Genomic DNA, 23,991 nt, shown 5'->3' on the forward strand with positions numbered 1-23,991 from the left:
GTGAAGGGGAGTTTAGAAATGGTAGGACATGAAGCTGGAAGTAGAACACAATTGGCACATTTAGTGATAGATAATGGAAAGTTCAGGAGAGCAAACAAATGGATTAGAGCATAGCAAGATACATTCTATCAGGTGGGTTGAACTTAGTAATTAGCAATCTATAATTAGCAATTTTGGTACATAGACTGGCATATAGTTTGTAGCAGGAAAGCCTGCCATCAGTTAGCCTGTCCTCCCCGATTAATATTGGTTTAAGAGCACACTTCAGGCCAGGCACGGTGGCTCACACCTGTAATCCCAGCACTTTGGGAGGCCAAAGCTGGTGGAGGTCAAAAGTTCGAGACCATCTTGGACAACATGGTGAAACCTCGTCTCTATTAAAAATACAAAAATTAGCTGGGCTTGGTAGCGAGAGCCTGTAATTCCAGCTACTAGGGAAGCTGAGGCAGGAGAATCACTTGAACCTGGGAGACAGAGGTTGCGGAGAGCCGAGACAGCGGCCATTGCACTCCAGCCTGGGAGACAAGAGCAAAACTCCATCTCAAAACAAAACAATAAAAAAGCAGACTTCAGTTCCAAGAATTTTAGAGAGAAGGCATTAAAGGCATTAGAATGGCAAGAGTAAGACAGGACCTTATCCTAGCTTTATGGGGAGATCACTGAGATAGTAAGTTCAGCATAGAAAATAAGATGTGAATCACTTTACCAGACTGGCGTGTTAATTTGGGAGGTGGTCTTACAAATAATGCAGGGGCTTAGTTCCTATTATAAGGATCCATGTTTTCTGAGGTCTGAAGTTTTTACATATGGGTAGGCTTTCTGTAAGTGGGTATATAAGGAAATATTTTGCTGGACGAGGTGGCCCATGCCTGTAATCCCAGTACTTTGGGAGGCTGAGGTGGGAGGATCACTTGAGGCCAGGAGTTTTGAGACCAGCCTGGGCAACATAGTGAGACCCTTTCTCTACAAGAATAAAAATAAAAAAATTAGCCAGGCATAGGAGTGCATGCCTGCAGTCCCAGCTACTTAGGAGGCTAAGGCAGGAGGATTGCTTGAGCTCAGGAGTTGGAGGTTGCAGTGAGCTATTATCACACCTCTCCAACCTGGGTGAAAGAGCAAGACCCTATCTCTGACAACAACAAAAAACTAAAACATTATACTAATGAATACCACAAACATCATTAAATCTATAAAAATAATGTAATATTTTATTATTAACTGCTTGACAACTCTAAAGTACTTTTTTTCTTCTAAAATATTTTGGCTGCATGCTACTTGATTATATTTTAGTGTAGCAATATTTTATAATACCATTTTTTATATATTGATAGCTTTGAAAGGTTTCTTTCAGTTTTACAACTGTTTATTACTAATGACATCCTAGCATGAAATCTGACACGTTGCAATGCATAAAAAAGATGTACTTGCTGTTTCTAGTACTGCTATGGTTTTGTGCCCTAGAAGCACAGGAATTCTCATAAATTGGATCTTGTACATTTCCAATCAAAAGAAGAAAATGTAGGGGGGTTTATAGTTGCATATGCTGCTACATTGTTCAGTGTACTTCTGAAAAGAGAATTTCCATTTTGACTAGGATTTGATAAGGACCAAATCTTTTCCTTATGCTTTTCCTGCTAAGTATATTAGTTTTCTATTGTTGCATAACAAATCACCACAAACTTAGTGTCTTAAAACAATACATGTTTATTTCATAGCTTGTATGGGTAAGGAGTCCAGGTACAAACTGAGTCTTTTGCCAAGGTTTCTCTGGGCTATAATCAAGGTGCTTGCAGACCGTGTGCTTATCTGGAGGTTTGACTAAGGAAGAATCCACTTCTAGGCTTTTTCAGAATGCTGGAAGAATTCATTTCTCTGTCCGACTGAAGGCCCTAGCTTCTTACTGGCTGTCCACTGGGGGCTACTCTCAGGTCCTAGAGGCTGTCCACAATTCCCTGCCACATAGCTCTCTGCAAAGGCATTTTACAATATGACTGTTTGCATAAGGGTGAATTTCTCACTTCAGTTTGCTAAGATCGTCTTATATAATGTAATGTAATCACAGGACTGATATCCTAGCACCTTTGCTTGATAATGTAACCTGATCAAGGAATGACATCTTATTAATTTGCCACAGGCAAAGTATGATTGAAAGCAAGTCACAGGTTCCAATCATGCTCAAAGAAAAGGGATTATATAAGGGTAGACCTTATTGGGAATCACCTTTGGGTGTACATGTACAATAATTTTCCACGGAGAAGCTTCTATACATTTTGTGTCTTGTTTTCTTCTCACCACTCACATGGTTCTATTGCCATATGTCTAGACACATTCATATCATGATATGACCTCTGGCCCTACACTTTCTTGTCACTATGCCAGGTAAGTCACTATATTAGTATTTTTTCTAGTATTATGCCTGGAAGTTTCTTGCAATGGTTAGCAATGACTTAGCTCAACATGAAAGCAACCAGGAGCCACACACTATCCCTCTAGAGTCAATCTAAAGATATTCTTAATTCAAATTTCCCTTGGCTGGGTTCCAAAAATACACATGGCCATCTCAATACCACTTCATCTGAAGGGAAGGGTGACAGAGGGAAAGCAAGAGTGGAAAGAGATAGTCTTAACCAATTGCAATTAAAATATTTTTTTGGGTGTGGATTTATAAAAACATGTGACCCCGTGAAAACATATTTTCCAGGGCCCCAAGGGTGGACTGAAATAAGTGAGGAATTTGGAAATTAAGTTTCATGAGCTTTCTAGGAAATCAATTTCAAGTTGCCATTTATTTGTTAACTTACTTGATAATTGTTCTCTGAATCTGAAGTGACGGCCAGAATTTTTAAAACGTGTGAACATTTCTTATCCAATGAACTAGTTATAAAATCAAACAAATAAATGAAGAAAAAAACAGGAGCCAAGAGTTCCCAAGAAAGTAAGTAATTAGGCAGAACCTATCCACTATACAGCAGATAAAGATTCTAACCATTAGAGTTTAAAATATTTGGATTTAATTTATGAAAAACAATGAAAATCTGTTCCTTTCCCTTAGAGCTGCATTTATTGTGCAATCATTGTGTTTCAGAGCTTCATTTAGTTTTTATGCATTGTATTTAAATTATGTGCTACTTAAATTTGTGGCATATATAGTCTAAATTTTGTTTTGAAAAGTTAATTGGTGATTATTGCAAGGACTGCAGTTTTCTGACCCAAAAGGTCAGGAAAGGGTCTCTTTTTCTCTCTTCCTCCTCCCCACCCCAAAAATAAAAAATAGAAGAAGTCTTCAATATTTTTAGTTATCAGATTGCTAAGTGTTCAGGGAAATTGAGCCCTGTCCCACAAGACAAATTATTCCCTTAAAGTATTCGAGGTAATCTTCTTTGCTAGTGATTTGTTTAGGGTCAGTCAGGTGTCCCAGTTCTAGCCAATTTAAGGGGAAGTACTGAGAGTTATGGGAGAGATCCATAATGAGAAGTGACCCTTTCCTTCTGCCTTTGACCCCTAGAATGGTGACAGCCAACCTCTAGTCAGAAAAAAAAAAAAAAAGCCTAGTATAATTAGAGAAGCTGACTCAAAGCTCTGACTTAACTGATTCTGCATGCCTACCTCTGGACATCCTATAACATGAGATGGAAAAATGCCACTTCTAGTTTGACATTTTTATTCCTTACAACAGAACACTTTCTAATAGAAACAATGATGTATAAAATAAAAGTCGGAAAACACACACACATATAACATTTATTATGTTTTGTCTTAATACACACGCAATATGAGTTCATTTTGGGAATTTGAAATTACAGGAATTCACAAGGAAGAAATGTTTAAGAAATCATGCAGATAACGATATTAACAGTTTTTGTATATATTTATCTATTGCTGCTATGCATACATTTTATATAACTTTTAAAGTTAGACTAATTGTTTTAAACTTGATTCCTAATAATCATAAAAATGATAGCAAGATTAGATTGAATCTGATTTTTTTTCTTTTAAAATTTCTTTTATTGATATGAGCACGATCTATAGTAATTAGAGAAGCCCAAGGCATTGGTTCAATTTAGGAAAGTGGACCACAGGTAAAATTGATGGAGTTCTGGAAGTATTTTAACTGCCTAAAAACATTCTCTCTTTATGACTACCACCTAAGTTCTAAGACAAGGTCATTCTCAGGAAATTTCAAACTCATTTTTGCTATGTTCCCTGGTAGATAATGTTTTGTGGTACCTTCCCCAGAGTATTTTTTTAGCTACTACATTTCTGTTGAATAGGCTTAAGTTGAACTAATGTAGACTTTGTTCAATTTATTGTTATTAGTTAATGTCACTCCTGTACTAAACTGAATTGCTAAAAGAAATTCAATTTTTAACTAGTTTTATAGGCTAAGTGAAGGAAGAGAAACCAAGATAGAATCTCAACTATCTGATATATTACATTGACTCTGTAGAACATTTCCTTTTTTACAAGGAGTCCTCACCTTTTATTACAATAGGACATAAAATAAATGATTGTAATATCAAATATGAAATATTGTCTGTTGAGTGGAATATCTTTAATTTCAAAGCCATATTTATCTTTTGTGCTATAAATTTTAGTTTATACATTACATTGTAATGTATAGATTATACATTCTGGTTTATGGACCATAATATTCATATAGAATAATTATTTCTGTTATTTTTTATTACATATTGAACCTTAAGAGAGTTTGTTGGTTTGAAAACAATAAGCATATTGAAGCAATCTTGTTCAATATTTACATTTTTATGTTTGCATATAAACAGGTGAATACATTCTGTTATATTTTTATTGTAATAGACTTCTTTATATATATACAAAGTCAACTAGGACTTCTTAACCTTTTTTTGTGCTATGAGCTGCTGTGGCAGTCTGGTCCATCCCTCTCAGGATTGTGTTTTTAAATGCGTAAAATAATACAAATAGGACTAAAACTAAAAAATACATGTAAATATATATATTTTTTGCATGAAATGTAGGTTAAGAACCCCTGAGTCAAGATTTGGGTAGCCCTTTAGTTAATGTGTAAAAACAAAAATGCCCGACGCAATTCCTAAGAGAGAGATCCAAAATGAGCACACAAGAAGAACCAAGCTGAGATACATTCATTAAACACATGTGTGATAAAGCCCTTAGATTGTATCTGTCCAAGTGTGTTATTTTTGCTTTTAAATCCAGAAGTAAGAATTATCAGTTTAGGAATAAGTATATGATAGAGACTTAGAGAACATTGGTTTTGTTTCAACTTATCTACATCCCTATGTTATCTACGAGAACTGTAAAATCTTGGAATGAGTTTACGTGCCAACTTTGAGCATTTTAGCACACTACAGAATTTTAGCCTTGTCCAATTCAACTGTAGAACTGGGCCATGCATTGGTTAATTAAAGGTATGAGCTTAATGAAAAAGAAGCTATGAATGAAAGAGTGATTACACAGAGGGAGTTCAATTGAGACAGAACTGGAAAATAAGGTAGGATATGAAAAAAACAACACAACACTATAAAACTGAAGTATGAGAGGAGAAAATCAAAGAAAAAAAGGACTTACCATTAGTTGGCAATTTACTTTCCACAATATCACACACCTGGAGTATTTAGAAATTACATTTCATCTTTCATGTGGCACTACATAGCTCATATAAATATAATGGTATCTTACCTATTTAAAAAATATTAAATGGTTTAATTTCTTTTAAGACTCTTATCATGTTTTTCACATTAAATGGGTATTATGCTCCCATTATTTTCATCCCTTTCCATTTTTCATGGAAGAGGTAGACACAAGCCTGAATTAAATAAAGAGGTCTTGTTGTGCAGACGTATTTTAGAAACCATACTATTTAATGTGAATATCAGTAGGTGTTGTGCCATGGGCTGCTGTGGCAGTCTAGTCTATCCCCTTAAGATTGTGTTTTTTAAATGCACAAAATAATACAAATAGGACTGAAATTAAAACATCACATGGAAATATAGTGTTGTGTATAGACTGCAGGTTAAGAAACCCTGCATCAAGATCTTTCCCTCCTTCCCCCAACATGCTCTGTCTTCTTTGATCTGTACAGACTGAAGCTGTAGTTTTCTCTCCAGAGTTCCTTTTGTGTATCAAGCATCTTTTTGCTTGTGCATTTGCTTAATTTTGTTTTAATTTTTCTCAGTTTTTTATGAAATATGGATTTAGTAAGATCAGGAGATAGACAAAAAATTCTTCACATTATTAAATTATGCATAGTTTAATATACTATGAGTATCAGTATGAGTATTTTCTTAGTTGCATTTGGAAACATTGTTATTTTATGGCAGTTAATTGCCACAAACTCCATAGACTGTACAGCCTAGAGGAATGTTCTAAACCCCTGTCCAAATCCTAACCCTCTAAAATTTCCCTTTATATAGAGGTACTTCACAACCTGTACCACATAAACAGGATGAAGTTCGAGAACTACTCATAGTCTTGTCAGGTTGGTGGAGTGGTTGGTGGGGTTGGTTACTGACTCCTCCAAATGTCAGAATGCTTTTGAAGCCAAAGAGAAAAAGAGATCCATTTTTTTTTCTTTTTAACTACAGAAGGGAAAGTTGATATTATGGGCAAAGGCTCTGTGCTCTGTGTGTTATGTAGCATAAAACTCTAATTGCTAATATGCCCCTTTTAGACTTGTGTTGTGGTTTCTCACCTTTGTTTTTTTGGCATCCTTGTGCCTTAGGCTGCAGGTATTTTAAATATTTGTACATTATCATGCAAAGAGAAAGTGATAAGAAACCTACATAATGTGTTATATGAGGTCAGAAAAGGCAGAAAAGGCAGAGATTAATTTAGAAGCTTATGAGGAAGAGAAAATATTTTCGTATTTTTCCTGAAGATTTTTCCTTAATAATTGAGGCTCTGAAAATGGAGTTTCTAAAAGAATGATAACTTAAGTGTAAATCCTGCTTTGTTTGCATGTAAACATGCTCCAACATTTGTGTTAATCATTCCCAGATGGATTCATTACCTTACCCTTCTTCATATGACTTCTTGTGTAGTCTATCAATCACAGAGAAAAATATCCATAGATAAGTGGATCAAAGCATGGGTTTAAAAAGGCAAAGAGAAAGAAGAAATTATTTACTGGGTCTGACACCCTGTTTAACATTTCAGGATCAAACCAATACCAAATTCCTAGGACATAGTAGGGAGTCCAGCAGACAGTAAATGAAGTGGCAAATGCAACCGTCATTTTTAGAGTCTTCAGCCGTGCTCTTGGTATATTGTTCTTGGACTGATTCAGTTGTAGTTCTATTGGATGGAGAAAAGAGCAGGTGGTTAAGATCAGTTTTCTTACAAAACCAAAGTGGACAAAAAGGAAGACAGCATCGCTAATTCAACTTAATCAATGGGAGGAAATTTCCATTATTTTAAATAATAATAATTTGTTTGAAAAGCATGTTTTAATAAGAGTTTTCTGCTATGTCACATAATGAATAGAAAAGTTTGAAGATGATAGTGCTCTTATTTCTGCCAGACTAATGTGGATTTGAAATATGGGGTACTCAAACTCTTAACATATAAATTTAAGAGAGTTGATGAGGTTGAGCTCAGTTCAATTCTTTTTTAAAAAATTATTTTTTTATTTTAATAGGTTTTTTGGGGGACTGATGGTGTTTGGCTACATGAATAAGTTCTTTGGTGGTGAGTTCTGAGATCTCGGTGGACCCATCACCTGAGCAGTGTACACTGTACCAAATGTGTAGTCTTTTATCCCTTGCCATCCCCTACCCTTTCCCCCGAGTTTCCAAAGTCCAGTGTATCATTGTTATGCCTTTGCATCATCATAGCTTAGCTCCCACATATGAATGAGAACATATGATGTTTGGTTTTCTATTCCTGAGTTACTTCACTTAGAATAATAGTCTCCAATTCCATCCAGGTTGCTGCAAATGCCACTATTTTGTTCCTTTTTTATGACTGAGCGGTATTCCATAGTACATATATACCATTTTTTTTATTCACTCATTGATTGATGGGCATTTGGGCTGGTTCTGTATTTTTGCAATTGCAAACTGTGCTGCTATAAACATTCCTGTGCAAGTATCTTTTTCATATAAATGCCTTTTTTCCCTCCTGGGTAGATACCTAGTAGTGGGATTGCTGGATCAAATGATGGTTCTACTTTTAGTTCTTTAAAGAATCTCCACACTGTTTTCCATGGTGGATGTAGTAGTTAACATTCCCACCAACAGTGTAAAAGTGTTCCCTTTTCACTGCATCCCTGCCATCTATTATTTTTTGATTTTTTGATTATGGCCATTCTTGCAGGAGTGAAGTGGTATCACATTGTGGTTTTCATTTTCATTTCCCTGATCATTAGTGACGTTGAGCATTTTCCCCTATGCTTCTTGGCCATTTGTATATCTTCTTTTGAGAATTGTCTATTCATGTCCTTAGCCCACTTTTTGATGGGATTGTTTGTTTTCTTCTTGCTGATTTGTTTGAGTTCTTTGTAGATTCTGGGTATTAGTCCTTCGTCAGATGTACAGATTGTGAAGATTTTCTCCTGTGGGTCGTCTGTTAACTCTGCTGATTATTTCTTTTGCTGTGGAGTAGTGTTTTAGTTTAATGAAGTCCCATCTATTTATCTTTGTTTTTGTTGCATTTGCTTTTGGGCTCTTGGTCATGAAGCCTTTGCCTAAGCCAATGTCTCGAAGGGTTTTTCCAATGTTATCTTCTAAAATCTTTATGGTTTCTTGTCTTAGATTTCAGTCTTTGATCCATCTTGAGTTGATTTTTGTATAGGGTGAGAGATGAGGATCCAGTTTCATTCTTCTACACATGGCTAGCTAGTTATCCCAGCACCATTTGTTGAATAGAATGTCCTTTCCCCACTCTATGTTTTTGTTTCCTTTGTGAATTCTGACTTCAAAACAAAACTATGTTCACTGAGTATCTCTGCCACTAAGGATAGTAAGTATCATGTGTGGATGAAAGTGTATTACCCTAAATTATCTATCTCAACTGTGTGCTTCTTTCTATGATATCTGAAATAATTTCACTTTTCATATTAATACAGCCTTTAAAGTTCATAGGTTACACTTGTGAAGAAATTTGCTGGAAATTAATGGAATTGGTGACTTTTTACAGTCAGGCTGCCTACCTGAAATTTTGGACTTAGTTCTTAAAGGCAAAAAGGTGCAATTTTGAAGTGCTCAAAATCTGTTCTTGTATTTCATGATTGAGAACTTGTGTGTGTTAAGTAAGAAATACTCTTCACACACTATATTTTTTTTTAGGGAAACAGATAATGCTATTCAGAAATAGTCATTTTGAAATTTCTTATTAATTGGTCACCAAAGAGTGGACATATAGAGGAGAACATTTACATGCATGGGGTTTTAATTATAAAATTAATTTTTGTCTGGAAATATTAAAGTAATTTATTAAATACAGACTGATTATGGATTTTTGGGAGACAAAACTAATTACTGTTTACTCTGTGCCTTGCTAGAGGCTTTGCTCTTTTCACATACTATTCATTTTTGTTTGTTTGTTTGTTTGTTTTTTTGAGACGGAGTCTCGCTCTTTCACCCAGGCTGGAGTGCAGTGGCGCGATCTCGGCTCACTGCAGGCTCTGCCCCGGGGTTCACGCCATTCTCCTGCCTCAGCCTCCCGAGTAGCTGGGACTACAGGCGCCCGCCACCACGCCCGGCTAATTTTTTGTATTTTTAGTAGAGACGGGGTTTCACCGTGTTAGCCAGGATGGTCTCGATCTCCTGACCTTGTGATCCGCCCGCCTCGGCCTCCCAAAGTGCTGGGATTACAGGCGTGAGCCACCACGCCCGGCCCATTTTTTTTTTTTTTTTTTTTCAGAGTTTCGCTCTTGCTGCCCAGGCTGGAGTGCAATGGTACAATCTTGGCTCACTGCAACCTTTGCCTCCCGGGTTCAAGCGATTCTCCTGCCTCAGCCTCCTGAGTAGCTGGGACTACAGGCATGTGCCACCACACCCGGCTAATTTTTGTATTTTTGGTAGAGACAGGTTTCATCGTCTTGGTCAGGCTGGCCTCGAACTCCTGACCTCAGGTGATCCGCCTGCCTCGGCCTCCCAAAGTGCTGGGATTACAGGCGTGAGCCACCGCACCTGGCCTTCACACACTATCATTTAATCCTCAATATCTGTAAACTTTGGTGACACATCCATTTAAAATTCAAAAAACCATCTTGGCTTAGCATGTGACTGAAAATGAAAAAATATCAAGACAACCACAACATGTCATGCTTTTTCTTCTTTTGAAACATCATCACAGTTGATAATTGGTTTACTATTTATGACTTTTCTGCTAGACTGTAGTCTCCATGAAAGCAGGATACTTACTAGATTTTTCTTATTCACCGTGGTATCCCCACCTAGCACAGTTTCCAGCAACATTGAGTAGTCAGTATGTATTAATCAAAGAAATAAAATAATAAATAAATGTGTTCATAGTATTTATTGCTTCCTGACTCTGCTTTTTTGTTTTTCTTCTTATGTACTGCTCATATTTCTTCAGATTAACTCCTATTTGAGATTCACCTTCTTATTTTCCCTCTACCCTTCTTAGATATCGCTTATAAAATGGAATCTCTCAAGACAAGATTTTGAAGCTAATTGTTTTTGCAGTATACTTTTTTGGAAATATTAAATACCATTTTGTGCTGGCAGGTGGAAACTGCCCAATTCACTATTAGAGAGCATCACCATGAATATTTTCTTTTGAAAATATCTACTGAGACTATTCATGCTATAATAATTAAGATGATTTCCCTGATAAGTTGTAATAGATATAACTTATGCACTATGTCATTGATAACATGTCTTTTGGATGTCATGCCAACATAACAATGTTTATTTCATAAATTTATAAATTTTAGTTTTTGGGAATGCACCATTTTACTAAAGCAAAAAGGTACAAACACGTGTGGAGTTTTGAATGAAATAATCAATTACATAGTCAATATTTCGCATATTAACATACACACAAATGTGCATAGTTTATGTTGTGTAAATATATGGGCTTTGAATATAAAATGAAACAGCTTACTTTAGCTAATTTATTGGATAGCATTTAACAAGTTGTACTTTGCTATAGTCTAGATATCACAGTTTGTACTTGCTGCCCAGCATAAACCATTTACCAATGCTTATCTTGGGTTTTAATGGAATAATCATTCTTTCTTCTTTAATTTCATGGTGCAAATGTAGAACAGCAGAAGATATTAAGTTACCTTATCTGTAAATTGAGGATGATAAAACCATAATAAAAATATTACCTAATGGGGTGATTGTGAATATTAAATGAGCTAATATACGCAAACTGCTTAGAACAGTATCTGTCACATAGTTCGTGCCACTCTGTTTTGAGTATTGCTATTTAAAAACTGCCCACAAATGACACTAAATCTAAGGAATACACACCATGGGGGTCCTGATGAAGGACCCGTGTCAGGGTGAAGATGATTTTTGCATTGCAGATCAGCATGATGAGAAGAGGGATGATGAAGAGGCAGCCGAAGGTGAAAAAGTTATAAAATGCTTGATGCCACCATTGTGGAAAACTGCAGTGTGTTACACATTGAGAGAAAACTTTTGTCTGTCCGGAGTTGTCTGTTAGATGAATCATCCTGAAGATGTATAACTGTATGAGACAATAAAAAAGCTATGTTACTTTTTTCCAAATGGTATTTGGAAGTTTTCTTTTTGGTACTCTGCTAGCCTTCTAACATGTTACCTGCAGAAATTTCTAAGCTCCTTAGTGTTATACTTCTGACGTTTCTATGAAAAGTCATGTGAATATTTACTTAAAATATGTTTGGGTAAGTGTCAATAGATTTATAAGATTTTGGATTTTTTAGAAATTATTTCAACCTTGAAGAATAATCATCTCTAGAGGATTTAAATGTTGTTTGTATTTCAGTTGCCAGTACAATTATGCTGAGTAAACTTTTTGCAAGTGATTTTACTCATAAGTTATATCTGCAGTAACTATAACTGTGTCTGGCACTTAAAATGTAACCCCCAAAATACATATTTAAATTTTATTTTAGAGACAGAAACCCTATTAAAATGACATTTTTTTTTTTTTTTGAGACGGAGTCTCGCTCTGTCACCCAGGCTGGAGTGCAGTGGCGCAATCTCGGCTCACTGCAAGCTCCGCCTCCCAGGTTCACGCCATTCTCCTGCCTCAGCCTCTCCGAGTAGCTGGGACTACCGGCGCCCGCCACCGCGCCCGGCTAATTTTTTGTATTTTTTTAGTAGAGACGGGGTTTCACCGTGGTCTCGATCTCCTGACCTCGTGATCCGCCCGCCTCGGCCTCCCAAAGTGCTGGGATTACAAGCGTGAGCCACCGCGCCCGGCCTAAAATGACATTTTAAAAAATGGTCAAAAGACATGAAGAGACAGTTGCTCAAAGGATGATGGAACATGTCAAAACAAACCAAAAAAACAAACAAAACAACCCAGGAACCAGCTGAAAAGAGCTTCTACTGGCGAAATCTGGGGCAGTTTAAGCATCAAAATACAAAAAAGAAACTGATCTAAAAGAATGAGAAACTATTGAATAAAGTAAGGATCCATGAGCCCATACTTACAAAAATTACGAGATAACAAAAACAACAAATAAATGGGGGGAGAAAAACCTCTTCCATAATGTAGAATGCCAACTAATAAATGAAAAGGAATAAACAGAATTAGTGATTAACATTTGGTAATCACTATAATAAGTGATTACAGCAAGAATCATCAATAGTTGGTAAAAATAGTGGGTGGAAGTTTGAGGAGAACAGGATGTTTACAAAATCTCAAAGTATCAGCCTGCAGGATACTTATTCATTATAAGGAATAAAATAATAACTTTATAGAAGAGAAATATCTAGATAAGTATGTTAACATTGCCAATCATGGGACCTATCGACAATGTCTGTCTCCTTATGTAATGCATTGAGAACTTGGCATCACTAATTTGGTATTTTTGCTTAAAGTGTATAACCTGAATCTAACCTTGAGAGGACAAATCCCAACTGAGAGATATTTTACAGACTGACTGGTTTGCACTCTCCAAAAATGTGAATATGATGAAACACAAAGAAAGACTGAGAAATGGTTCCAGCTAAAAGAATACTAAAGAGGTATGCAACTGAATCCACCACATAATCTTGGATTTTCTTTTGCTAAAAGGGCAAAAATTAAACTGGGACAACTTATGAGCTCTGAACAGAACATATCAATTAAATAGTGGTATTGTATCAGTATTAAATTTCTTATTTTGACAATCGTTACCGTGGCTGTGTGTGAAAGGCCTTAAACACACATTGAAGTATTGAGGAGTAAAGAAAAATCATGTCTACAACTTACTTTTAAGCAATTGGGAAAATGTACATAAGATAAAATAAATAAGCAAATGTAAAATGTTAATATTTGAGAAAATCTGGGTGAAGGTATCCAGAAATCTGCATGATTCTTGTAACCATTCTCTGAGTGTCAAATTATTTTTAAAAAGCCTTTATCCTACAACTTTTAAAAACACAAACTGAATCAACAATTAAGAAAATGTTGCAAGTAGTTTTCAAAAATAAATTCTAGTGGACATTTGTTCATTATTCCTCTATTCATTAAACACTTCTTACCTACTTATTTATAAGCTTTTCCCCTGAGAAGTTTCATTTTACTGTGAAACATTTTTAAAATGAAATGATGAGAGTGTAAGCATTTTTAAATTGATAGCAAATAAATTCAAACAAGAATGTTGCAATATTTTTTATTTTAAGCAAATGAAGGATTCTTTAAGTTTTTGATTGAATTAGAAAATTTTAATTACATTATTAAGAAACATGATTCTTTTCTATGCTACCAACAAAAAACACTATAAAATATTTTAAAAATTATTTATTTTTTTTAAAAGACATACTCCACTCCCACTCCCATCACCTCAAAAGGGAAAGAAACCTTGGCCCTGTAAATAAGTTAAAAAGTTGATTTTCAGTTTCAGAGCTTTTTTCATTTTCTAGGAGAAAAAATGATTTTAAATTCATCCGCTAGAGGGCGTCTAATAATTTTACTATCACTCCAGTCAAGAAACCACAACAAGTGCATTCAGCTAATTTTATCTTGTGATTCAGACATTTTTCCCACATTACAAAGTGAGCCTTTTAGTTTTCTGTAATTCTTTGCAACCTGACCTTATTTAAAGTTCAGCTTTGAATTAGATCCAACAGAGGCTGTGAGTTAAAGTCTTTGGAAGGGTTACTTCACGTAGAACCCAAGAATCTTATGTTTCTTTAAGGTTTTAGCTACTTCTCTCTGCACCATCCCAGTTGGACTTGGAACCATATGACCTGAGTTTTACTTTCTGCTCTGCCCTGGGCCACATTTTCATCTTAATATTTCATGTTTTAAAGGCATAAGGATGTCACTGACTGGCTGATGAAATCACAAGCGTAGGTAGTATGCTGCATGAGGGGCAAGTTTTTTGCTAACACCACAAAGGTCTCTGGCCCAATGAGTGGAGTTTGATAGTAGTTCTTGCGACAAGTGTGATGTTACTGCATGCCCGTTTTGAGGAGAGATGAAAACATTTGAAAAGCAGTGTGTGTTTTTTGTCTACATTTGTCCGTATTTCTTGCTCAGGCCTCTCAGGCATTACTTGGCCTTTCCGTTTTCACACCAACTCGGTGAGTTCTACTGTAAGATTCTAAAAACATGGGTTGTGTGTGGTTCAAATTGGTTCGTTTGTAACTGGAAAAAATTTATAATTAAAAAAATAAAATATGTTTAAAAAAAGCCATAATGAAACTTTCAATTAGCAATGACTTTGAAACATAGTACTATGATCGAGTTAATGGCTATCTTATTTAACACATGCTTATTTTTTAAGCAACTCTTTGGTAAAACAAACTATAGCTAGCATTCTCTGTCATAAAAGATAAAGCAGTTATATCCTTCAATCAGGGAATTTAATATTTGGTAGTGGAGATTTAAAATGTATATGACCCAGGTTATACAAGATAGACCAATAAATTTTAAGAAAGGTACAATAAAGTGTACACAAATTCAGAATCTTACTTGCCCATAAATTAACCTGCTATTGTTCCGTTTATTTTGTGCTCCAAGGCCATGTTCATTTGAATGATTAATATAGAGATCCACTTTGCTTTTAGTTGTTCATCTGTCCTTGGATTATATTTCTTTAATTTCGGTATATTTCTCCTCTCTTGTCCCTGGCCCTGGTTCTTATCAGTGTTTGCTTTATTTTGCCATAAACAAGAACATTCCGTTTTCATTTTTCACAGTCAATTGCAGTTGTTCATTTCTTCTTAGAATATTATCTTTAACACTCACCTTACCCACACTAATTACACCCTTACCTAGTGTTGTCCAAAGGTAATTATCTTCAGATGTGTGCTTCAGTTTCCTCATCTACATACATGGAGAAAATAGTAATAATATCTACCTCTAAGGCCTATCATCACAATAAATGAGTTAATACATGCAAAGCACCTGGAATAGTGCCTGGGACACAGAACTGTATAAATCTTAACCATGATTATAATTAAAACTTGAGGCACACAATTTTTATATGTATCCATATGCATTTATATATTTATAAATGTGTATCATATATATTTTTTTCTTGATGTGTTTTAAGCATCAGTTTTCACTTCAAGCTTTTTCTGCCTTTTTCTTCCCCAGCCTCCTACAGATAAAAAGGAAATAGACAATATTGCAGTGTTCAGTGGGCAGAGTTGGGTAGAGTGTAGCAGTTAAAAGAGCTGGCTATGGATATGGCCATATATAGATAACTAGATATACTGATATACTGAGATTTCCACGTAGTAGACAGTAATCTTGGGCATGTTATATAATATTGGAGGTTTAGTTTCTTCGTGTGTAGAATAAAGATAATGATTGTTCATAATTTATGTGATTGTTGGAAGCATTATATGAAATATTGCATGTAAAACTTTTTTATTTATTATTTATTCACCGCCTGTTCTGTGAACCTATCATGTAAAAGCATTTAGCCTAATTCCTGGCACAAATTTATGTCCTCAAGCATTATTAATCATCATCAGCATTATCGCTGTTGTTATTTCTGCTAGTAGCACAGTACTACGTCATAGCAAAATGTTTGGCATATTGTACCTGTGTGATAATATTTATTGAATTTAAACTGTTTGCCAATGTCAGTAGTGCATTCTACACCAGCAAATTCTCTATGTATTAAGGCAAGCCTCCACACATCTTCAGATGACATATCTTTACACTAAGGACTAAGGAGTGGCCCACATTTCTTGCCGGCAGGCCTGGGTTAACCATAGAATTTAAAAGCTGTCAATATGTAATACTCTATATTAGCACAGATAAACTAGTGATAAGCTTAACACAGATAAGCTATGAACTCTTTCTGCAAATAACCTGCTACTCTGGAATTCTTGTGGTATTAAATGACTCTTATTAGAAACCATGTGATTTTAAATTAGATATGGGCACATCTAATTTAGGAAATGTCTTCTCTTCAATTTATATTTACCACCCTAACCACAGACGGTCTTAAACCAAAGCTATCCCAGGGTGTTTGCTGCTTTTTCTTTTCCTCCTTCCCTCCTTTGTTTTTCTTTTCTACCTTTCCTCCTTTTTCCTCCCCTTCCCTTCTCTCCCTCCCTGCCTTCTCTTCTTTCCCTCCCTCCCTCCCTCCCTCCTTCCTTCTTTCCTTCCTTCCTTCCTTCCTTCCTTCCTTCCTTCCTTCCTTCCATCTTTCCCCACTTTTATATACGATACCTCCAAGACTTGAATTACTGTGCTCTGGCATGTATAATTTGCAGAGTGAATATGATAGCTTTGTGACCAGGGAGTAGTTTGGCCAAATTTACTAATCAGTCAGAATGCATGCTATAATTTTGAAAAATTTGAAATAATCCACTTTTATATAAGCATTTCGTTTTGCTATTTCTTAAAGAACCAACAATTCCATACTCATATTTCTGTACTTTTTCTTTCCTGACTTCAAAAACTCCTTTATGAAGGTAAGAAGAAAGGATGGGCTTAGGAAGAAAGGAAAAGAAGAAAAATAAACATTAAATTAGTATTTAAAATTAAGGTGTAAAGTCTTAGATGATTTTATAAATTGTAGGACTTATTCTTTACAATCACTCTTTTAAATGTAAGTAATTTGCTCAGAGTCACATAACTGGTAGGCAGTATTACTGAGATTTGAGCCCAACTCCGTTTGAATCTCACACTCATGCCACTTTTACTATCCCACTGGCTTTTGGACTTTGTTGCAAGGAGATATGAAGTCTTTAGTAACTGTGACTGGGAGCTAGTGCATAACAAGTGGAGGACTGGTCCTCCTTTCCCTCTATTTTCACCAGAGCAGCTCCACTTATATCTGTTTCATTCATTATGGCTTTTCGTACAGGATTTTTTGTATAGGATTTTTTTATGTACAGGATTTTGTGTACTGTATTTTACTTAAAAATTTTTAACAGACACAAAATAATTGTACATATTTATGGGGTATATTGTGATATAGAATTTTTTAAAAAGAATTCTATTACTAGCATAAAGTTTGAAAGTTTCTGTGCCACACTGTGCTAAAACTTCTGAGAATGCACCGCCAAATTATCACAGAACATAGCTTCTGAGGTTAATAATGAGGAAAGTGGAAAATCTAGGAGGCCAATTTGAAATTTGGTCATTCTGAGCTGAGGCAAAATGTCATAAATTCCCAGATCCCCAGCCCCGAGTGGTGAAAACATGTTTGTTAAGTTTTTTTTTTTTCAACTGAGATATGAATTACTCAAATAATAGAAAATTGGTATGTGCACCAAAGGATGAAAATTAAAGTTACCCTTTTAATGTAAATTAGGCACAATAGGATGTGCCTTTGTCAATTATATTTTTATGATTGACCACAGAGCATGGTGAAGCATGAGACACACTCATCATGCATCACAGTCTAGAAATAAAAAGCCCTCTTTCTCTCTCATATTCCTCATCAAGTATATGTAACATTAGTTATGGGATTGAAATCTCTTTTATTCAGAGAAATTGAAGAGAGCCATAATGAAAGGAAAGAATAAGACAACACGAGTCCAACAGAGCGCGTGACCCTGGGAATGCCAATGAATCCTTTTAAATCAGTGCTTTTTGAACTGCAGGATATGCTCAGCAGTGAGCTGTAATCAACAGTAAAAAATAAAACGTAACAGAATAGAATATTTATTTCATCAAAATTTTTTCTCAGTTGTGTGTGTGAGAGAAAGAGACAGAGACACAAGCAAGGTTTCAGTGTAGTGTGTATTTCTTACTTTGGATTATTGCAAAAGGACTGGAATGCCATTGACTTCAAAGGTTTAGACCTTAGCTCTCTTATATATGAAATAGGGATAATAACACAGCTCTGATTTACCTCATACAATTAATGTAAATATCAACATTACTTATGTGAGGTTATTCAGGAAACTTCAGCAAAGTGCTTTAAAGTGTTGTTGAAAGTAAGGATGAGTCATGTGTTTTACAAAATAAAATAACACAATTTTCTGTGGCTCAAATTCACATAAATCTCTCTAGTAATGTACTTGAGGTCAGACTATTACATGAAATTCCTAAGCAATTCAAAGTTAAGTTCCTATTTTCTTTTTGCTACATCAAGTTAGGTAAATATTTGGCATTATCTTTCTATTATTGCTGTTAATACTTAGATGAAAAGAATTGGATTGATAAAGCAATATTTTATTTATAGCTTCTAGGAGACTTCTAAGAAGAATCAAATCGTGAGTTTGCCCTTCAGTTATTATTGCAAATAGGATTATGTCTACTTCGGTTTGGATTTTAATCTACATCAGCATCTCAAATTACCAACTACTTGACACATAGTTGTAATTACACAGACCTTATATTGCCAACAGTCATGTCCTAAAGCAAATGATTTTACTTCTCATAGCCTGCCTTCCCTCTCCCTTCTACAAACAAATAGGCCGACAAACAAACACTCCCCTTCTCAACGGGATCATTTCAATGGTTTTACTATTTTAATTCCTTGGCTAAAAAAATTGGAACTTTATTTCCCCCGCTCTATTATTAACTCTCTCAATCCAATTTGTTGTCAAGTTTTGTATTTTATTTGAAATGTCTCTTTTACTATCTATTCTCTTTGATACCACCCTAGCCCCCGATCACCTCACTGCCAGATGATTTTTTAAAAAGTCTTTGTTTTATTCCACTCCATTTGGGCCATTTGTGCCTACATAAATTTTCCCAAAGCCTTTTTTTTTCTTTTTTGAGACAGTTTCTCATTCTGTCACCAAGATTGCAGTGCAGTTGCAGTGGTGCATCATGGCTGTCTGCAACCTCTGCCTCCCAGGCTCAAGCAATTCTCCCACCTCAGCCTCCCAAGTAGCTGGGACCACAGGTGCGTGTCATCATGACCAGCATTTAAGCAATTTTTTTTTATAATTTGTTGATATGGGGCCTCCCTATATTGCCCAGTCTGGTCTGGAACTCCTGGGCTCAAGTGATCCTCCCACCTCAACCTCCCTCCCAACCTCCCGGGTAGCTTGGACCATAGGTGCGAAAGTGGAAAGAAAGAATGTGGAAAATTTTAAGAGCATAAGCCTTAGCTAAATCACCTCATTTCAGGTGATATATTTGCTAAACTTATTCTTATATATTGCATCACTGTGAAAGAAATCATATATTTTTCTTCAGAAAATGAAAACATTTTAGTTTTTCCCATTCTTATTATGAAACACACACATATTCAAAAGAAATATTCAAGTGAGAAATTGATGGGATAAAACAGTTATCCAGCTTTCTAGTGTCTTGTGCTATATAGTGAGTTCTGCATGGCAGTTTTTTTTTGTTTTGTTTTTGTTTTTTAACCATCTGGTCAGTTAAAAAAAGTCTAGATAAATTTCCATTTTCAGAGGCAAGTTTTGGAGGATCCTAGTTAATTCTGATTTATTTCTTGACACATCCTTGTATCCTGGGTTTATCATGTAGTACATTTAAATGCAAGAGAAAACTTGTTCATCTGCTATTAACATTCTTTGTTATTTTCAAGAATTTGTCCTTTTCTTCGGGGATCTGATTGTTAAAATGGCAGGTTCAGCAGGTCAGTTAACTAGGCTGCCTCTGATGAAGGCAACCTGGAAAGATGACTGCCCTCTGTGGGGAGGGCCTGTGCCTCCTCTGTCAGTCATATGGCTTTCTCAATAAGCTGCCTCCAGCAAAACTCAAGCTAAGTTTAGGGAACTATTTGGATTTCCAGACATCCAAGATGTCTTACTTTTCTTCTATATTCAGTCCCACTTAGCTGCAAACTGCAGAGCCACGTACTAACCAAGAATAATTCTCTCTAAGCTGCAGTGACAGAATTCTTAAAATTTCCACTGAAGAAACCCTAAATAAGAAACATTATAAATATTTTCTACCTAGGCAAATTTCATAATTCCTACAAATTATCTCAACTAAACATTAAAGCCATGTCAACCAGAACAAAAAGAAAAGTAGATAAAAAAATAGGATGGAGATAAGGTCAAGTTTGAGAATCTCAATTTTTTGGGGGAAGCATTTGCTACATAATAGAGATTACGTGAGCCACTTTATTTATTTATTCATCACAAAAGCAGTATTAAGTAAGTATTAACCCCCATGTTACATTTTATCAGTAAAGGAACTGAAACCAGAGAGGTTAAGAAATTTGCCCAAGGTAACAGAACAGAGCCAGAATTAAACTTCACTCTCTGACTTCCAGAGCCCAAGCTCTTAAAGGTAATACAGTACTTCCTTTGATAAGACCTTATATGAAATTTAGATAGGAAATCTGTGACCACCATATCCAAATAAGTTTGTATATAATGGCTTACCTGTGGTCCTGCAAAGACACCACTGAGGATCCAGGCCAGGCCAACCATGGACTGTCCGAGTTTGCTGTTGCTTTTCAAAGCTAGGGGCCTCGTGATAGCCAGGGAGCGGTCCAGGCTGATCGCCACCATCATGAAGGCTGGGGCGTACATGGAGAAAAGCTTTAGATAACTGAGAACTTTGCAGAGTAACTCTCCAGCATACCATTGGACTGTGATGTTCCACATCCCATCCAGTGGCATGACAATCAGAGTCTCCAACAGGTTGGCTAAGGTCAGATGTTTTAAGAGCAGCTTCATTCTTGAGAGCTTTTTCCCTTTCTCTTTCTTCTGTGTCCACTTCTGAAGTTTCAACAAGAAAGAAGCATTAAAGGTTGCGGAGAGTAGAAAAAGAAAGAAAGTAACCGTCACTCGGATCTTTCCGGATGAGGTCAGAGTGGGGAGGTTGCCCTGCATCAGTGGGATGCTGTTGTTGATGGCTGCACAGTGATTGTGATTCTGTTCAGGAGAGGCACTGTTTGCCATATTTTCCCAGGACAGAGCTTCAAGACTTGTGTCTCTGGCACATCTGACATTTTATTGTAACCGAATCTAAAGTCCTGTTTTATTTCTACCTTCTTTAGATGGAAACGTCACAGGTTTAGACGTATGTCAAATTTTGTCCCTGAGATACTTAATGTGAAAGATCAAGGTTAACTTGTTTTGTGTATTGGTAATCCAACAGAGTGCTAAAACAGAGCAGGCCAAACGCATTCTGAGGGCCACATGTAACTGTAGCACTCAGCAGATGGTCTGGCTTTCACAACACTCTTCCTAAGTGAAGGAGGATAGTCACAGCCTAATATTGAATTTAAAAATCAGTCATGATATTATGATTTAAATAACTTTAAAAAATTTTTTCTAAAAGCTATTTAGTGTTAGTGTTCTGTCCAACATACAGATGTAGAATGATAATGAAGAAAAATGCAAACAACTTGATCCAACTAAAATCCATTGTCTTAAGGAATTAACACATTTCTCAAAAACATTTTTTTGTTTTCCTTTTCAAACACGCTGTTGAGCACTCAAACACCGGACAAATATATTCATTTAAAATTATTCTACAAGAAATTAAAACTTTAAATTAGAATCAATCCAACTGGCTGCATTCAAATTTATTAATCAGTCTTACTGGTCAGATCCATGCTTAAGTTAGAGTAAAACGGTTAATCAGTTTTTAAATTATTGCCTTGGTTTTATAATTATCTAAATATTGTAGTTGCTGTTATTACACATTAATGCATAGGGGAACTAGTTTTTGAAGAGAATACTGTGTAACTGCTGTAAGTGCATTTATATGTGTTTATGTTAGTATAATATGAATATGTTCTTTTATAGGTTATCTGATCATTTCAGATTGGGACCACTTAGGAACTTTTTCTGTGTTGCTTCTTTAACTTTCATGATGAGTGCTGGATAGTTATTTATCAATACTGGTAAGACTTACGTTGGAATTTATTAAATCACCAGCTTGATTTGTCTAATGCCAACAAGTTTGCTTCTGCAGCAGCCAAAGAAGGTACAATGTTAAGGATAAAAGTGGCTATTTTGACTTAGATGGTGCATTCCTATTGGTTCATTTATTATATTTATTTATTCTGTCTTAAATATTTATTTAATAAAGTTACTAAATATTTACTATATACATTATCTTAGCCTTTGCTGGTGATGAAAAGTGAATACAACATCATCCAGCCCCTTTAAGGAGCTTGTTACCACAGAAGGTTAGATAAGTGTTTTAGATATATCTTATGTATCTCCTCAGCTTCTCTGTGTACTGGCTGTCTCCTGAATCTTGAGCAGCTTAGACCAGTGCTGTACCTCAGCTCCTTTTTGACTGTCACTATATGTCCAGAATTACCAGCTTCTCTCACTATTTCCAGACTTGAAATATTTATATCCTCTATTTATATAGAATATCAAAGAAAGAGATTTTCTCACACCTGAGATTTGTGACCATAAAATTTTTACCTCTGTCAAAACTAAGTTCTGACTTATCTAGGAGAATTACAAAAAAATAAATTGTGCCTACTACATTAGCTATAATAAGTTCCTTATAAGCAATCAGTCTTGACTAAGATAATTTATTTTTCTGAAGAACTCAAAGGGCTTTGCATGTACATCATGTCACTTAATCTGATCAGGGCCATATGCCTGAAATGAACAAAACAGGATAACCATTGGAAAGACATACAGATATGAAGAGTGTTTGTAAGTGGACCAGCAACCAGAAGAACAAAGGAAAGAACATTCATGTAAAAATCCGATCTTAGTGAAGTATATTTTGCTCTTTGTCTTCTATATCTAGGGGAAAAAGATTAGAGCATATCATTCATTATTTGTCCCTTTCCCTCCCATTCTTTCCCTTCCCCTTCCCTTTCCCTTCCTTCCCTTTTCCTCCTTTCATTCCTCTCTCCCTCCCTCCCTCCCTTTCTTTGTTAATGATGGACTGATTCATTAGGGAAGAGGTTGCAACTGAGCTGAATGAGACTACAGCATATAGGGTAGTAAGTGACTGGGGAATGGGGTATGAGGACAGGGAAGGCAGGCTTAGAAGCTGGGGCAGCACACGCAAATATGAAGACAATGTGAGGAAGTTCAAAGGGTATGTGAAAGCAAAAGTGTAAATAATGAGGCAGCATTCAGATCTGGAGAGCCTATATTCCAAGAAAAGGAGTCTAGGCTTTGCCTAAGTAAAGAATGGAGTAATATACGGTAGGTATGGCCAGATTTATGCTTCAGAAAGCTTATTGTGTAGCATACAGAGAATGCCTTAAAGGGATTTGGGAAATAGTGGGCAATCAAAATTCAGGGAAGTTAATCTATTTGGAAAACCCTTGCTAACAACACAACATGGAAGGTTTAAAGCCCTAAAGTGCAGGGTGTGGCTATGCAAGTCGGTAAAGGAAGTAGAGGGCGAATGATGTTTGACACATTTGAGGAGCTCTAAGTTGTTGAATCTAAGTTGTTGGATGAGTCAACTATGTAGATTTTGAAGGTGCCGTCAGTACTGATAATACTACTCATAGTTAATATTTATTGGGTACTTACTTTGTGTCGA

The 23,991-nt window shown here is 35.8% G+C and overlaps 1 protein-coding gene and 1 non-coding gene across 2 annotated transcripts; one reads left to right on the top strand and one right to left on the bottom strand.

Annotated features, from left to right (window-relative positions):
• Positions 1–7,048: 7,048 nt before the first annotated feature.
• Positions 7,049–21,421, bottom strand: GNRHR (gonadotropin releasing hormone receptor). The gene is made up of 3 exons (XM_032151942.2): positions 20,895–21,421; positions 11,445–11,664; positions 7,049–7,293 (listed from the first exon to the last, which is right to left on the bottom strand). The coding sequence occupies exons 1-3, from the start codon at positions 21,414–21,416 to the stop codon at positions 7,049–7,051; spliced, it is 987 nt and encodes a 328-aa protein (XP_032007833.1). The 5' UTR covers positions 21,417–21,421.
• On the top strand, positions 14,408–14,558 carry LOC116477640 (small nucleolar RNA SNORA62/SNORA6 family). The gene has a single exon (XR_004250577.1). It is a non-coding gene; the product is annotated as a small nucleolar RNA SNORA62/SNORA6 family (small nucleolar RNA).
• Positions 21,422–23,991: the final 2,570 nt, after the last annotated feature.

The sequence above is a fragment of the Hylobates moloch genome, unplaced genomic scaffold (genome assembly GCF_009828535.3).
Source record: "Hylobates moloch isolate HMO894 unplaced genomic scaffold, HMol_V3 SCAFFOLD_2, whole genome shotgun sequence".
NCBI lineage: Eukaryota > Metazoa > Chordata > Mammalia > Primates > Hylobatidae > Hylobates > Hylobates moloch.

Bases quoted from the DNA above. Each gene is read 5' to 3' on its own strand.
- GNRHR (XM_032151942.2), bottom strand. From the start codon at position 21,416: ATGGCAAACAGTGCCTCTCCTGAACAGAATCACAATCACTGTGCAGCC. The intron at 11,665-20,894 runs GTAAGCCATTAT...TGTCTCATACAG, and splicing joins GTGTCTTTGCAGGACCACAG to TTATACATCTTCAGGATGAT. The intron at 7,294-11,444 runs GTGTGTATTCCT...TCCATCCAATAG, and splicing joins CCTTCATCAGGACCCCCATG to AACTACAACTGAATCAGTCC.